Consider the following 14,167-nt stretch of genomic DNA (forward strand, 5'->3'; position numbering starts at 1 on the left):
TTGGATAAAAGCGTCTGCTAAATGACTGTAATGTAATGTAATGTGTCACTCTCGCGTCAGTAGGTTAACGCTGACTCTGCAAACGACGCGCCCCCGTCCCCCTGCCTCTCTCTCTCCTACTCACCGCTGTGGTTGTGTGGATGAGTGAGAGAGGGAGCGAGGGAGCCGTGCGCTGTGGCTCATCCTCGTCCTATGCGGATTTCACCACTGCCTGCCCGAGCGGCGCGCATCATCCACGGTAGGCCGACGTGCCCATCCAGGGGACAGCACTCACTGCGCGGCTCCTCTCTCACGTTTTTGCCGGATACAGGAGCAGGATCGGGGGGAGTGAGTGGATCGTGGCGTTGATCCCAGCGGATCAGGGGGGACATCATTCGGGAGTCGGGGAGGAGGAGATAGCGGAGAGGAGAGGATGCTCAGTGGACAAGGCGGCGGGAGATGAGCAATGGGCAAGGTACTGTAATGTAGCTGTGCTGCTGTGATATGTGTCAGCTGGCCTTCCACATGAATCTGTGCTACACATGGCAGCTCACACAGGGAATCCACCGCAAGAGTGTGTGTGTGTGTGTGTGTGTGTGTGTGTGTGTCTGTGAGAGAGAGAGAGTGTGTGTGTGTGTGTGTGTGTGTGTGTGTGTGTGTGTGTGTGTGTGTGTGTGTGTGTGTGAGTGTGTGTGTGTCTGAGAGAGAGAGAGAAGTGTGTGTGTGTGTGTGTGTGTCTGTGAGAGAGAGAATGTGTGTGTGTGTGTGTGTCTGTGAGAGAGAGAGAGAATGTGTGTGTGTGTGTGTCTGTGAGCGAGAGAGAGAATGTGTGTCTGTGAGAGAGAGAGAGAATGTGTGTGTGTGTGTGTGTGAGAGAGAGAGAGAATGTGTGTGTGTGTGTGTGTGTGTGTGTGTCTGTGAGAGAGAGAGAGAATGTGTGTGTGTGTGTGTGTCTGTGAGAGAGAGAGATGTGTGTCTGTGAGAGAGAGAGAATGTGTGTGTGTGTGTGTCTGTGAGAGAGAGAGAGATGTGTGTGTGTGTGTGTCTGTGTGTGTGTGTGTCTGTGAGAGAGAGAGAGTGTGTGTGTGTGTGTGTGTGTGTGTGTCTGTGTGTGTGTGTGTGTGTGTGTCTGTGAGAGAGAGAGAGAATGTGTGTGTGTGTGAGAATGTGTGTGTGTGTGTGGGGGGGAGGTTGATAAATGCATTATGTAGACCCACCATAAGCGCTCTCCTCCTCCTCCTCCTCCTCCTCCTCCTCCTCTCCATCACCACCTGAAATATACAGTAGCCTACACCTGCTGTCACATCACGCATGCGCGCAAACGACGGGTTGGCGTAGGTTCTCTGTGTTTTGAGCATGTTGGCGCATCAGGCCGGGCCATGTCAGCTCATAAACAAAGGTAGTATTTGAAGTTAGTGATAGTATCTACAGACAGCGGTCTCCCTGCAGTCCAGCAGAGTTGGGGATTTCATCAGGTGACTCTTCTAGGAGATGGTCCATCATTAGTTAGAAGTTATTACACCCAGATGAGTCATTTGAATCTAAAGCTCATAGCTATGAATCAGAAACTATCCATGGGGGCTGTAGTTGTGTCCAAGGAGTTGTTGCATGACTCACAACTTCACAGTTTGTCCCTGGATGACTCCAACACTACTGTCTGTCTCTGCATGTGAGTTTAAGAAATCCACACTTAAAAATGAGCTGCACAATTTTTCAAGAATGTCTTGTTGATTATACTTCAGGGGAGATCTTACCCCTTGAACTTAAAAAACAATTTTGGGTGTTTGTGGAGCTGCGCTTATTAAATGGTGCAAGTAAGAAGCGTATTGGCACCTCAAATAATGTTATTAAAATTAATTTTAGAGCTGTTTCGATCTGATGGGATGTCGCCAGCTGGTTGCATTCCTGATAGGACAGGAGAGAATGATAATGTAGATGGTATTCAAAACGCAAAGTTGGAATATAACTAATTTACTCAAGTAGCCTACTGCACCTAAATACAACTTTGAAATACAAGTACTTTCCTTGAGTATTTCTGTTTGATGCTATACTTTATACTTCTATGCCCAAAAAAATATTGTAGTTTTTACTTAGCAGCTATTGTCACTTGTAATTTTTAAGAATAAGTTTTACATAAAAACACATCATTTTATAAAACTTTATGGATTCTTATAGGTTATATATTTCTACAACATTAAACTGCAGTTTACAACTTAATGCAGTAATTGCAATGATAAATATTCATGTAACACTGACAGGGGCCGCTCTTCATAAAGAATACAGCTACAAAAGTACAAAAGTATGCTTTTACATCGGTTAAAATTTGTAATGGATTATATTTAAAGTGTGTGATTGCCTTTACTTTGGTAGATTACTTTTTCCACCACTGTCAAGTAGTGCGAGTCGTCATGCACACACAATTATCTGTCGTGGTGTGAGGGTCAGGTAAAGGGTTTAAAAACAGCAACAGTTTCAAACACCTTGCAGTAGCATTTGATAACCTTTGTGTGTGTGTGTGTGTGTGTGTGTGTGTGTGTGTGTGTGTGTGTGTGTGTGTGTGTGTGTGTGTGTGTGTTGATGATCTTGCAGAAAGGTGATACTGGTTGAAGTTGCTGAGCTCTCTGAACTCTCTTCTTCATGCCCTTCATTCTCTCTCTCTCTCTCTCTCTCTCACTCTCTGTGTCTCTCCTGCACATGCACACAAACACTCTCAGGCTCTCTCTCCTCCAGTTTTCTGTCTGCGTTTCTGCTGTGTGCATCTCAGTTCCTCTGCACTTCTGCTGATGTTTGCTTTTGGGCATCCTGTGACTCTTTACAGTGTGACAGCCTTTGTGAACTGTTGTGGAGCAGCAGTGCACAGTGACATTGAAATTAAATCAATTCAGAATTAATGCACAGGACTCTTTAAAGAGTTAGTCATTTTAAAATATAATCATTGTTGTTAGTCGGCATGATAATAGCAGTGGCAGTCTTTAATTAATGTTCTTATATTCAGAGTCAAATGCATGGTTGGATTACTGACTGGGCTTACTGGGTACAAACTCCAGGGCCCAGTAGGTCAGAGGGCCCATACTGGATTGACTTTCAAAGGGCTCAGTCAAACGTAGGGGTCTCCTGATAAAACAATTTATACCCCTGATCATAAATCTTTTATACTTAACAGCTTCCCATATGTACTATTTGATGAAGTTTATGTAATTGCATGATTATTGTACTTTTTGGACTTGTACCCACATCAGTTATACATAAGTAAAGCCTTATATTTGGCTAGAATTACATACAGGAACAGGAATCGTCAATATCCAGCACATGGATATTGACAGAGGAAGGGAACAGCATCTACACTTGGAGTGAACCAAGTACACAAATAATTTCATGTTTAGAGAAAGACCACAACACCACTCACAGTGAGAAGCCCGGCTAACCACAGGCAAAGCATCCATATAAACCCACATCACAATACTGATCACATCAAATAGTTTAAAATCATCCGAATGATCTGATCAAGCCCATGAAATGTCTAATAATGCCCTTTACATACAGTATGATCATCACGGATATGTTCTGATACTGAAGTCTCAGGCAGAAAAAGAAGTATCACAGGACCCATTATCGATTCCCTTGTGTCCTTTCTGAAATATGAATTCGTAGGAGAAAATGGGTTGGTTGGTGTGTGTGTGTGTGTGTGTGTGTGTGTGTGTGTGTGTGTGTGTGTGTGTGTGTGTGTGTGTGTGCGTGTGCACAGGCAGCTGCATGTGAGTGTTGGCTTGAATAAATTAAGCTGCCCAGAAGCATCATCAGACACCTGAGTGCCAAAGCTTTTGTATAACCTACTTCCTGAGCGGGCAACAATTGTGAGCCACTCATTCATGCACTATCCTCAGTCATTGTTTGTATCGTGCAGTGTTTTCATATTGACCTAAATAGCAAAGAAATAAATCAGCTAATGCAGCCTTTAACTTGACTCATTGTTCTCAGCCGTACTAGCAATCTGGCCGTGTGGATGGCAATGTTGTTTATGTTCCCTTCAGGATGAAGAGTGATAACCTGTGTAGCATCAGGTCTAAATTGCAACTTGTCCAAGTCTTTGACCAAATTCCTACAAAACTATCATATGATATCTGCTTAACAACAGCATGTTAGCATCGTCATTATATGAGTCAGAAATCCTAGGAAGAGGACTCCAGAACTTGCCTGAGAATCATCAGCGTTACTCCATGAATCTAAAGCAACATTATACTTACTGTTTACATCCAACGCATTGAACAGTAGTTCCAAACATTGTTGATTTTCATAACGTCTCATCAGCAGGTTGAGGACTTTAAGATCAAATCTTATACGGTGAGAATGACATAAAGTTACTTTAAAATTGTATTTTTATTCAAATATTGTCTTTCTTACAGGGGCGTCCTAGAACTCCTGACAGAGAAGAGGAGCCTTCTTTGCCGTAGCCACCTCCCCTCTCCTCTCCTCCTCCAGTCCACGTTTCCCCTTTCAGACCTGTTGAGTGTTTTTTTTTTGTTTCACTTTCTATCCCTCCACATCCTCCATCATCTGACACCATGACAACCTCAGCCCTGCGCCGGCAGGTGAAGAATATTGTGCACAACTACTCAGAAGCGGAGATCAAGGTATTATAAAATAACTGCTTGGTGTCATTGTGCAGTTGCTTTTATGTGTTTGACTTCAAATCAAAACACGCTAGAACAAAACTCTCTACTGCCTCTTATTTCTGGACTTCTTTGTCACAAATGTGCTTTGACACTTGTAATTTCTCACTTTTATGAGACTGTTACTCTGGGTAAGAAATAACATTATATGCATGAATTGTAAACATGATTAGAAAGGGACATCATTGTTCCTCTGCTGGTGACGTGTAGGTTCGAGAGGCCACCTCGAACGATCCATGGGGCCCGTCCTCGTCTCTCATGTCAGAGATCGCTGACTTGACCTTTAACGTGGTGGCGTTTGCTGAGGTCATGGGCATGGTGTGGAAACGCCTCAACGACAGCGGCAAGAACTGGAGACATGTCTACAAGGTGACCTCATGATCTGTCAGATTTGACTCCTCAGTTTAATTGGATGACTGTGGCTCAGTGGTAGAGCAGGGTTTTCCTTCAATCAGAGGACACATCGACATTCACTGGCTGAGCTGGGGGTCGAACCGCTAGTGCATGTCGATGTGTCCTTTGGCAAGACACACGTAACCCCAGATTGGGCATGAATGATTAGTTAGAGTCCTGATGGACAGATGGCACCTTGCATTGGAGCCCTTACCATCAGTGTATGAATGTGTGTGAATGGGTGAATGATGACATGTAGTGTTAAAGTGTTTTCAGTGTTAGGAAGACTAGAAAAGCGCCATGTAAGTACAAGAGTCCATTTAACAATTACAAATCCTCTGTGTTTGTGTTTCTCTTCCTTTCTACTTAACGTTAACTGTTTCTGTAGCTTCTCTCTGACCACTCACCACCGCTTCCCTCTCTTCATCTTTCACCCGCTTTAATAATTGATTTAATATTCTTCTGAGATGTTGACATTTGTGGTGCAGAGTGAAATATCTTGACATTTATCAGCTGGATTGCCATATAATTTACAAGAGATGTTTAAGGTCTTAAGGATATATTATAACTAATATGCTGTTCCTCTGAATTTTACTCTAGCGTCACCAGCAAATCAAAGTTTCTTTCACTTATCCTATAAAATGTCTCAACATCTACTCTATGGATTGTCACACAATGTGGTACAGATACCCATAGTGCCCAGAGGGTGCATCTTTTCTCTCAGGTTGACTTTTAGTTCTTAATGGTGTTTATATCAACCTCAGCTAGTTAGCAAATGTTAGCATGCTTACATGCTAAACCATCATGGTGCTTGTGGTAAACATTATACCTGCTAAACTACGACACCCTAGCATTAGCATTGTATGCATGCTAGAATAGTACAGCCCCACAGAGCCGTAGGCATGGCTTATACCATTCTTTTTAGCGTAGATCGATTCATTAAAATAATGTTTTTGTATTTTGGAGTATCAGTGTGGTAATGAGCACTTTGACTACAGGCCCTGACTCTGTTGGATTACCTGCTGAAGACAGGATCAGAGAGAGTGGCCCAACAATGCCGTGAGAACGCCTTCACTATTCAGGTACTGGACTTAACCAAGTGGAGAACCTCAGCAATCTGAACGTCTCAGGAACAGATCCTCTTTATGTTTATTAATCATTTGGATCATCTCTACCTTTGGCAATCAATACTCCTCTTGAGTCCATATTTAGAAGAACTACATTAAACATTTCCCATTATAAACTCTTAGTGTATGTTTTCTTTCCTTATCAAACTAAGATGTCTTCACATTCATGAGGATCACATTATTGAAGTTTTCCTGCATCTTCTAAAACACAACTTGAATTACAATTTCTTTTTTTTTTAAAGTTCAGGTGGATCTTTAAAATATCATCAAGTGACTTTTTTCTTTATGTGTGGTTCAGACGCTACGTGACTTCCAGTACGTGGACCGCGACGGCAGAGATCAGGGGGCCAACGTGAGAGAAAAAGCACGCCAACTGGTGTGCCTCCTCCGGGACGAGGAGCGGCTCCGCCAGGAGAGGAGTCAAGCCCTAAAGACCAAGGAGCGGATGGCTGGGGGAGGCAGTGGAGGGGGCGGGGGTGGGGGTGTGTATGGAGGTATACCTCCGTCCTACCATCCAGGCAGACGCACAAGCCAGCCCAGCATGGCCGTGCTGTACGGGGAGGAGTTCAGCCGCTCCAGAGGCTCTCCATCCTCCTTTAACTGTGAGTATTTTGGGTATTTAAACCTGCAAGAACTGATTTATTTTGCCACTTATATTGACACATCAAGCAGTCACAGAGCAACATTATCATTCATTTCGAGTTGTGTTTCTGGTCGCATGGCCGATGTTAGTCCAATATTCTCTCGTCTTTTAGCTCTGTGTTTGATCTCCACCAGCTCCTAAGGAAAATATCTGACCCTTTAGCTGCTAAATGCTCACGTTCACCTTTGGTGCTGAGCAGGTAGTGTACAGAGGGCTTGCATAATCCGGTCTTGACTTTTTTTAATCCATGCAGGAGACCCTGAAAAACCACAAAATTGAAAACAATTGTTTGAAAACACTTCTGAAAAAGCGTAAATCTCATCTTTGTGTTGCTTAATTAAGTACGTTTTCTTGTGTGTCCAAAAGCACCCACGGTTGAATTGGCCGTTTTCCTTCAGTGTCACAATGTCAGGAAGGGCCGGCCTTTTTAGAGCGTTTCAGCTGAAAACAGTGGAGTTGCCAGAAAAGCTAAACAATGAGCTGAAACTCTATGTACAGTACATCTCTGTAAAGCTGAGGAGAACTACAGATTCTGGTGATAATTATCTGTAGCTCCATCAGCTCCTTTCACATTGTCCTTTGCTGCATTGTTATTATAAAACATATAGATTACATCCATCCTCCATTTTCCGTAACCTGCTTATCCAGTTAAGGGTCGCAGGGGTGCTGGAGCCGATCTCAGCTGTCAATGGGTGAAGGCAGGGTTCACCCTGGACAGGTCGCCAGGCTGACATATATAGACAACCATTAACACTCACATCCACACCTACGGGCAATTTAGAGTCTTCAATGCACCTAAGCTGCATGTCTTTGGACTGTGGGAGGAAGCCGGAGAACCCGGAGAGAACCCACGCTGACACGGGGAGAACATGCAAACTCCACACAGAAGGTTGTCCAGCCCGGGAATTGAACCCGGGCCCCTCTTGCTGTGAGGCGACAGTGCTAACCACTACACCACCGTGCAGCCCTCATATAGATTACAGCTTCTTTAAAATGGCAAAAGTTGAAATTCAGAGTTTTGATATAGCAGCAAACACCTATTAATTATATAAAGAGCTGGTGGACTAACGGCGTCCCGAGCACAGAAGGAAGTTACTCTCTCTCTCTCTCTCTCTCTCTCTCTCTCTGTCTTAATGCAAGCTTCTCTGTGATTTGAGAATCCCCCCCCCCCCCCAGGTTAACCCTGTTAGCTCTGTCAGCACTGTTTGCGTTGTTTGCACTTTTATGCACTGTTAGCACGGTTAGCTCCTTGCTGCCAGCTCAGCCGACGCCATGTTGAGAGCTGTATGGAGGCAATCTCTCAATCATCATTATGCTCTGGATTTAGAATTTAGGACCTTAAGAGTGTGAACATAAATGGAGAACTGAACAGCACATTTTAGTGTTGGCATTCATAAATGGATGAAGTGTTAAAAATACACACTCTATGAAATGCATTTTTGTGCTGTAGCCCAGCACTTTGGACCATCCACCACATAGATTATCAATACTGCAGTGTAGGCCTGAAAATAATCAAGTCAGCCCCACACTTCTTGTGCTCCGGTCTCTATGCATCTTACTCATGCATCCCCACATCATTCTGACCATAACTCTGGGAGCTTCCTCCCTCAAACTCCCTCAATTGTTCCCTCTGCAGCCTCGTCCTCGTCACCTCACGCCGCCTCAGACCTGGAGCAGGCTCGACCGCAGACCAGCGGCGAGGAGGAGCTGCAGCTCCAGCTGGCTTTAGCCATGAGCAGGGAGGAGAGTCAGAAGGTAAAACACACAACACACACACACACACACACACACACACACACACACACACACACACACACACACACACACACACACACACACACACACACATACAATGATAATGAGTGACCTCCTTTAGCTCCTCTAATGTGACAGCATAACCTCCTCTCCACACTCTACACTCACTGTATTCGAGCCACAAATCTCTCATTGCCTCTTGATGATTCCAATAATGAAAATGTTGTTACAAGCGTTCTGAACATTCGCCCACCTCAATCTAGCTAGCCCTTCCATCCCCTGTTACCATAGAGATGGATGAAGACACACAACTACAGATTGCTTTAATCCTTATCACAAAGGAGCATGAGCAGGTACACACACACAGAAACACACCTCACTTCTAACCCTTCAGTGTCAGCATTTATTAACCAGGTAGTTAACAAAGCTTAACTAAATGACTTACCTGTGGCCATCCAATGAATTTATTCCTAGCTTTTTCCTTCGTTGGCCAGCTCAGTCCTTTCCAGGACCACTGGCTCTCAAACATACATTTCTATTTTCTCACAAATATTTTTTAACTTCTATGAAACATCCTCTGCATTATCTCTCTCTGCTTTGCTCTAAAACAGCCTCTGGTCTTTGTCAACTAAATATTTCATCAGCACAAAAAAGCCACCAGCGCTGCCTTAGTTTTGTTGTGCCAAGCCAACCATCAATGTTTCACTAACGTTGGTGTGTATGTGCATTTGTGTGTGTAAATGTTCACACTCATAGCTTTTTGCGATTACGTTGATGATGTCACGATGCCGCCCCTGCAGGAGCAGTGCTGTCGCCAAGGAGACGAGTCTCTGTTACAGAAGGCCCTGGATGAGAGCAGGAGAGAGAGTCAGTCAGAGACACAGGAGGTGAGTTTTTAAAATGTGTGTGTGCTGTACAGTATGTGCGTGGGTGTCTGGATGCTACATGAGTGTGTGTGTTTGCAGGGAGAGGTGGGCAGGTGCATTTATTGGTGTTTTTTGGCAGGCATTTGGAGGATGAAATGGAGTTCATAGTGCAGACTGTGGGAAAAGGAGGAAAATGAGACAAAAAGCATAGATCATCATAATGAGGGAGGTTTGAGAGAGAAACGGTAGGGAGGGAGCTGAGAGAGGAGAAAGAGTCGCCTACTGAATGATAATGACCTTCTCTTGTCTAACCTTGAGCTCAGCATGACATTTCCCTGAAAGCATACTCCTTATGTTGTTGCACACAAGCTCCTTCACTTATTGGCCTGTCAACAAGCCAATCAGAGTCACCAGCTGTCTTATGTAAAGGTCTCCATGGCTTGTAATTGGTCATAATATACTGCTTATCATAGAAATCCTGCTACTTTCAGGTGCTCCATAGACATTCCCAATGGTTCCTGACATATCCATAAGGACGCTTATGGGTTCCGCTCCTGCTGCTATAAATGATTGTTTTCACTACAGTGGGAGTGACACATTGTGCACATTCATTCTCCAAAAACAACTTTTTCAGTGACAAAACCATAAAGAAATCAGTCGGGGTTTCTGAAAAATCAAAAAAAAGTATACATTTTGGAGATTCATGGTTTTCTTTGGACAGTGAAATAGTTTTAACCGACACAGCACGAGAAAACATTTCATAATTTCTTCTTTTGCTTGGTTCACAGACATTTAATTTTGTCCTAGTTACTTTATTTAACTAAGACCTGCCAAGCTGAATGAAATAGTGTTTTAAAGTTATTGTCGTATTATATTTTACAATCACAATTACCTTTTCAATCCCTTTTTTCTCCTTAATAGAACTCAACAGGGTTGGATTAGTTTCATCCTGCATGGTTCAAAACCCCATCCAGATACACATCATGTGAATGTTTGCCACAGATTCATAGACAGGTTTTGTCTCCCTCTGTAGTCGGCCATGCTGGACCTGGTGGACATTTTTGGCTCCTCGTCTGAGGCCCCACGTCAGCCGGGTGACCCTTGGAGCTCTGCCCCACCCGCCGATGACATCACCTCTGACCCCTGGGACTCTGTAGGTGGGTTGCTCATCACAGAAACACATTCTGTGAGTTTGTTTGTCTCTAATGGTTCAAACTGAGTTTTGTGTTTTTTTGCCGCCTGCCTCTCATCACAGCGGTCCACTCCAGCACTCCTGTGATTGGTAGCCCTTGGACTGCCCCACCCACATCCTCCAACGCGTCCAATCCCTGGGCTCCATGTGAGGACTCGTGCACAGATCCCTGGGAAACAGCACCTGTCTCTTCCAGTCCTGTCAATCATGCGTGGGACTGCCCACCAGACGGAGGTACCTTTCAGAAACACAAGCCTCATCGAAATGCATAAACATTGTAGTTTTCAATATATGAAAAAATAAATGCAAAGATCTGCACACCGGCTAAGATAATACTGTTTTCAATTTGACAAGCAGGTGGTGATGAGACGGATCCGTTTGCTGATCAGGAAGAGGATAATCCCAAACAGGAGATTCCTCAAGTGTCCTCCCCTCAACCTGCTAGTCCCACAGGTAGTGTAGTACAAGACAGCCAGAAGTACTCTGAATTGTACCGTACATTTGGATCTCACATAAGCAATAAGTCTCCTGCACTGACAGTGGTTGGAAAGGAAAAACTCTTATTCCAGCACCATGGGCAGCAGGAAGACTGATAGTACACAGGAGATAACTAAATATAGGTACGCAGCGCAATAAGCAGGTGGTCGATTTAGTGTTTGATTAATTCACATTTAAAGGTATGTATTGTACTGCAATACATTAAATGTTCCAGAGATGGAGACATCGAAGACACTTGAACAAGTAAATGCAATCTAATACAATGGCATTCAAACATGTAATAAAAATGTATCACCCATGCATCATGTTGAAGCATATCTCCTCAATAACTATTTTTAAAACCTTTTTTTCTGTTCCTTATGCAGATTCCGAGCTGTTTGGAGCAACGGCAGATTCTGACCCATTTGCTGGAGCAGATTCCGGGCCAGATCCATTTGGGTCTGACCCGCCGGGGAAACCGCAGGTAAATGGACGAGAGTCGTCCAGCCCGGAGATGTTCGACCTGTCCCGGCTAGCGCCCCCGCTCAGCGCCCCCCCAACACGCATGTGTCGAACCCCAGAGGCCTTCCTGGGACCCACGGGGGCCTCGCTGGTCAATTTAGACGCGCTGATACCCTCCAACCCCCCCAACAAGATGCACAACAACCCCTTCCTCTTAGGTAACAAACAGCTTTAACTCATATGCTGTACTCACAGGCACATTATTGTGATATTATTAAAAATGTCCACTAACTCAATTCTGTCTTCTCAGGTCTGAGTGCTCCGTCTCCCACCAACCCCTTCCACTGCGATCAGCCTCGCCTCACCCTCAACCAAATGCGACCGGCCTCTACATCCCCACTGCCCCCCCACATGCTCTCCTACAGCCCGTCTCTGCCTCTCCCTCTGCACCACCAGGCGCCCGTCCTCCCCTCCTCTCTCACACAACCTCCCGCCGGACTCCTGGACCTTCCCTCAAACCTCCCTCAGCCCCTGCTCCCCCTTTCTCCCCGACCGGCTCAGCGCTCTCAGTCACAGACACACAGCCACAACCCCTTCCTCTGAGACCGCCTGCGTCTTTCTAGCTCTGCAGGGTTAGACGACAGAGTGGACTCTTTTTGGATCAATCTATGCCGACTTCAACGAGACTGGTTTAAATGAGCCTGAACTGGATCCTGGTCTGATGTCATTGTGCACACTTGAAGAGGAAGAAACTCGGACTGGATGCATTTGTGTCTCTGTCTAAAGCCACACCAGCTGCTATATACCCTGAACTCTTGAAGGAAAGTTAACTCACACACAATCACATATACATGCACATACACACACACACATGCACTCAGGCGCACTTAAAGGTGCATCGACACAAACATGCACACCCACCCAAACTAACAGGGTGTATCTCAACAGCCCCTTTGATGCCTTTTCCCCATCAACAGTGACAACTCCGAGCACCCTTTGACCACAGAGCCAGAACGGTTCCTTTAGAAGATTGTGATGAAGCCTCATACTCTGATTGTCCACCGAGATTCACCAGGATCCTTACCGCTGCTGCTTCACCGACGAAAGCATGAATGCAACCCACCCCCTCCCCGAGACTCCAAACTATTCTATTCTGCTGAGCACCTGAGACTAGTTCTTCAAATAAATCCTTTTTTTCTGATGAGTCAAATAGTATCTTGAGCTTTGTTGGCACAATTGAATCACCGGAGAAATCCTGGAAGTGTGTCACTGTTAGATTCAAGACAGCATTCAGCACTGTCCAAGAGCTAACTGACTCACTTATTCCTCCCTACATGCACACAATGGTATCTATTTTGCATTAACGTGTTACCTAGCGACCTCCACAGTATCTGGCCCTTAGTTACATATTTGTGAAAGTAGCCCCAAAAGGATCCAGATGGTTTCAAACCAGACTGAACCAGCCTAAGCTAAACCCGACTGTCTCAATCTGGACCTAAACTGATCACTGATTGTAACCCATCTGACCCGCGTGCCTGTCTCTACAGCTGACCCACAATGCATTTCCGGCTGGTTCATATTGGCGTCATAAAGGAGGACCTCAGGGAGACTGCTCCGTCCCTCCTCCAGTGAAATTCAACCTTAGTGAGTGGAAGGGCATCGGTCTACTGATTACAACAACATTTCAGATATGAGCATAAAAGTGAAGGATGAGGAGAACATATTAAGGAGAAGGGGAGAGTAAGAGAAAGATTAAAATGATCACAGATGATAAACTGATGTATTGATGAGCAGTAGCTCTCTCTTCTGCTCCGCGTTCACTTCTGTGTTAGGACAAGAGAATCTAGAAGAGATGTTTGGTCATCACTGCACTGAAGCTGAATGTGAAATGCCTGCCTATAGAAACAACGGGCAAAGTACATATGTATTTAACAGAATGAAACCTATAAAGTATTATAGAATATTATGCCAATAAATGAATGGTGTTTGCATTATAATTTCTAAAGTGTTTATGTGATTGATTGATGAATTATTCCTTTCATCTTTTCATTTCTTGCAGTCAGGATGACTGAGATAATACTTTTTTCTACTCTGTTTTAGCTTTCTGCATTATCATATCATTGTTAAGGTATTTCCCACACTGCCTGCTGTTCAGCAAAAGTTACATAGTTAAAGGCCTCTATACATTTTAACAAAGTCAGATATGAATCAAGATTAGTGCATTAAAATTACAAAAGATTTGTATTTAGTGTCTTAAATAAATTACAAATAATAATCTTCTGCCTTAATGGCTTCCTAGACAACATCCTAGTTTCTGCTGTTTCTCTCTTCTCTCACTTGGTTGAGCAGTAACAAGTTGTGAAAACTACATTGAGTCTATCTTGAAAGCATTAATATACTGTTTATAATTACACATCCAGCAGTTTTGGAGCAACATTACTATTCATCTGGAGTCTAGTTTCTGTCCACCTGATGAATGTAAGTCCAATATTCACTTTCTTTTACCTCTGTGTTTGGTCTCTACCAACTCCTGAGGGAAATATCTGGCACTTGTGTTGCTAATTGTTCACCAGCTGGCCTGTGTTTGTCTTAGTGTCACCTTA

At 44.2% G+C, this 14,167-nt stretch overlaps 1 protein-coding gene across 1 annotated transcript; it reads left to right on the plus strand.

Moving 5' to 3' along the window:
• Positions 1-270: 270 nt before the first annotated feature.
• Positions 271-13,490, plus strand: epn3b (epsin 3b). The gene is made up of 12 exons (XM_054604947.1): positions 271-454; positions 4,383-4,610; positions 4,860-5,018; positions 6,041-6,124; positions 6,468-6,771; positions 8,449-8,567; positions 9,368-9,454; positions 10,467-10,590; positions 10,689-10,859; positions 10,983-11,078; positions 11,489-11,782; positions 11,875-13,490. Exons 2-12 carry the CDS (start codon positions 4,542-4,544, stop codon positions 12,165-12,167), a joined length of 1,800 nt encoding a protein of 599 aa, XP_054460922.1. The 5' UTR covers positions 271-454; positions 4,383-4,541; the 3' UTR covers positions 12,168-13,490.
• The last annotated feature ends 677 nt before the right edge of the window (positions 13,491-14,167 follow it).

This window comes from Anoplopoma fimbria, chromosome 9 (genome assembly GCF_027596085.1).
Source record: "Anoplopoma fimbria isolate UVic2021 breed Golden Eagle Sablefish chromosome 9, Afim_UVic_2022, whole genome shotgun sequence".
NCBI lineage: Eukaryota > Metazoa > Chordata > Actinopteri > Perciformes > Anoplopomatidae > Anoplopoma > Anoplopoma fimbria.

Bases quoted from the DNA above. Each gene is read 5' to 3' on its own strand.
- epn3b (XM_054604947.1), top strand. From the start codon at position 4,542: ATGACAACCTCAGCCCTGCGCCGGCAGGTGAAGAATATTGTGCACAAC. The intron at 10,591-10,688 runs GTGGGTTGCTCA...CTCTCATCACAG, and splicing joins TGACCCCTGGGACTCTGTAG to CGGTCCACTCCAGCACTCCT. The intron at 11,079-11,488 runs GTAGTGTAGTAC...TTCCTTATGCAG, and splicing joins TCAACCTGCTAGTCCCACAG to ATTCCGAGCTGTTTGGAGCA.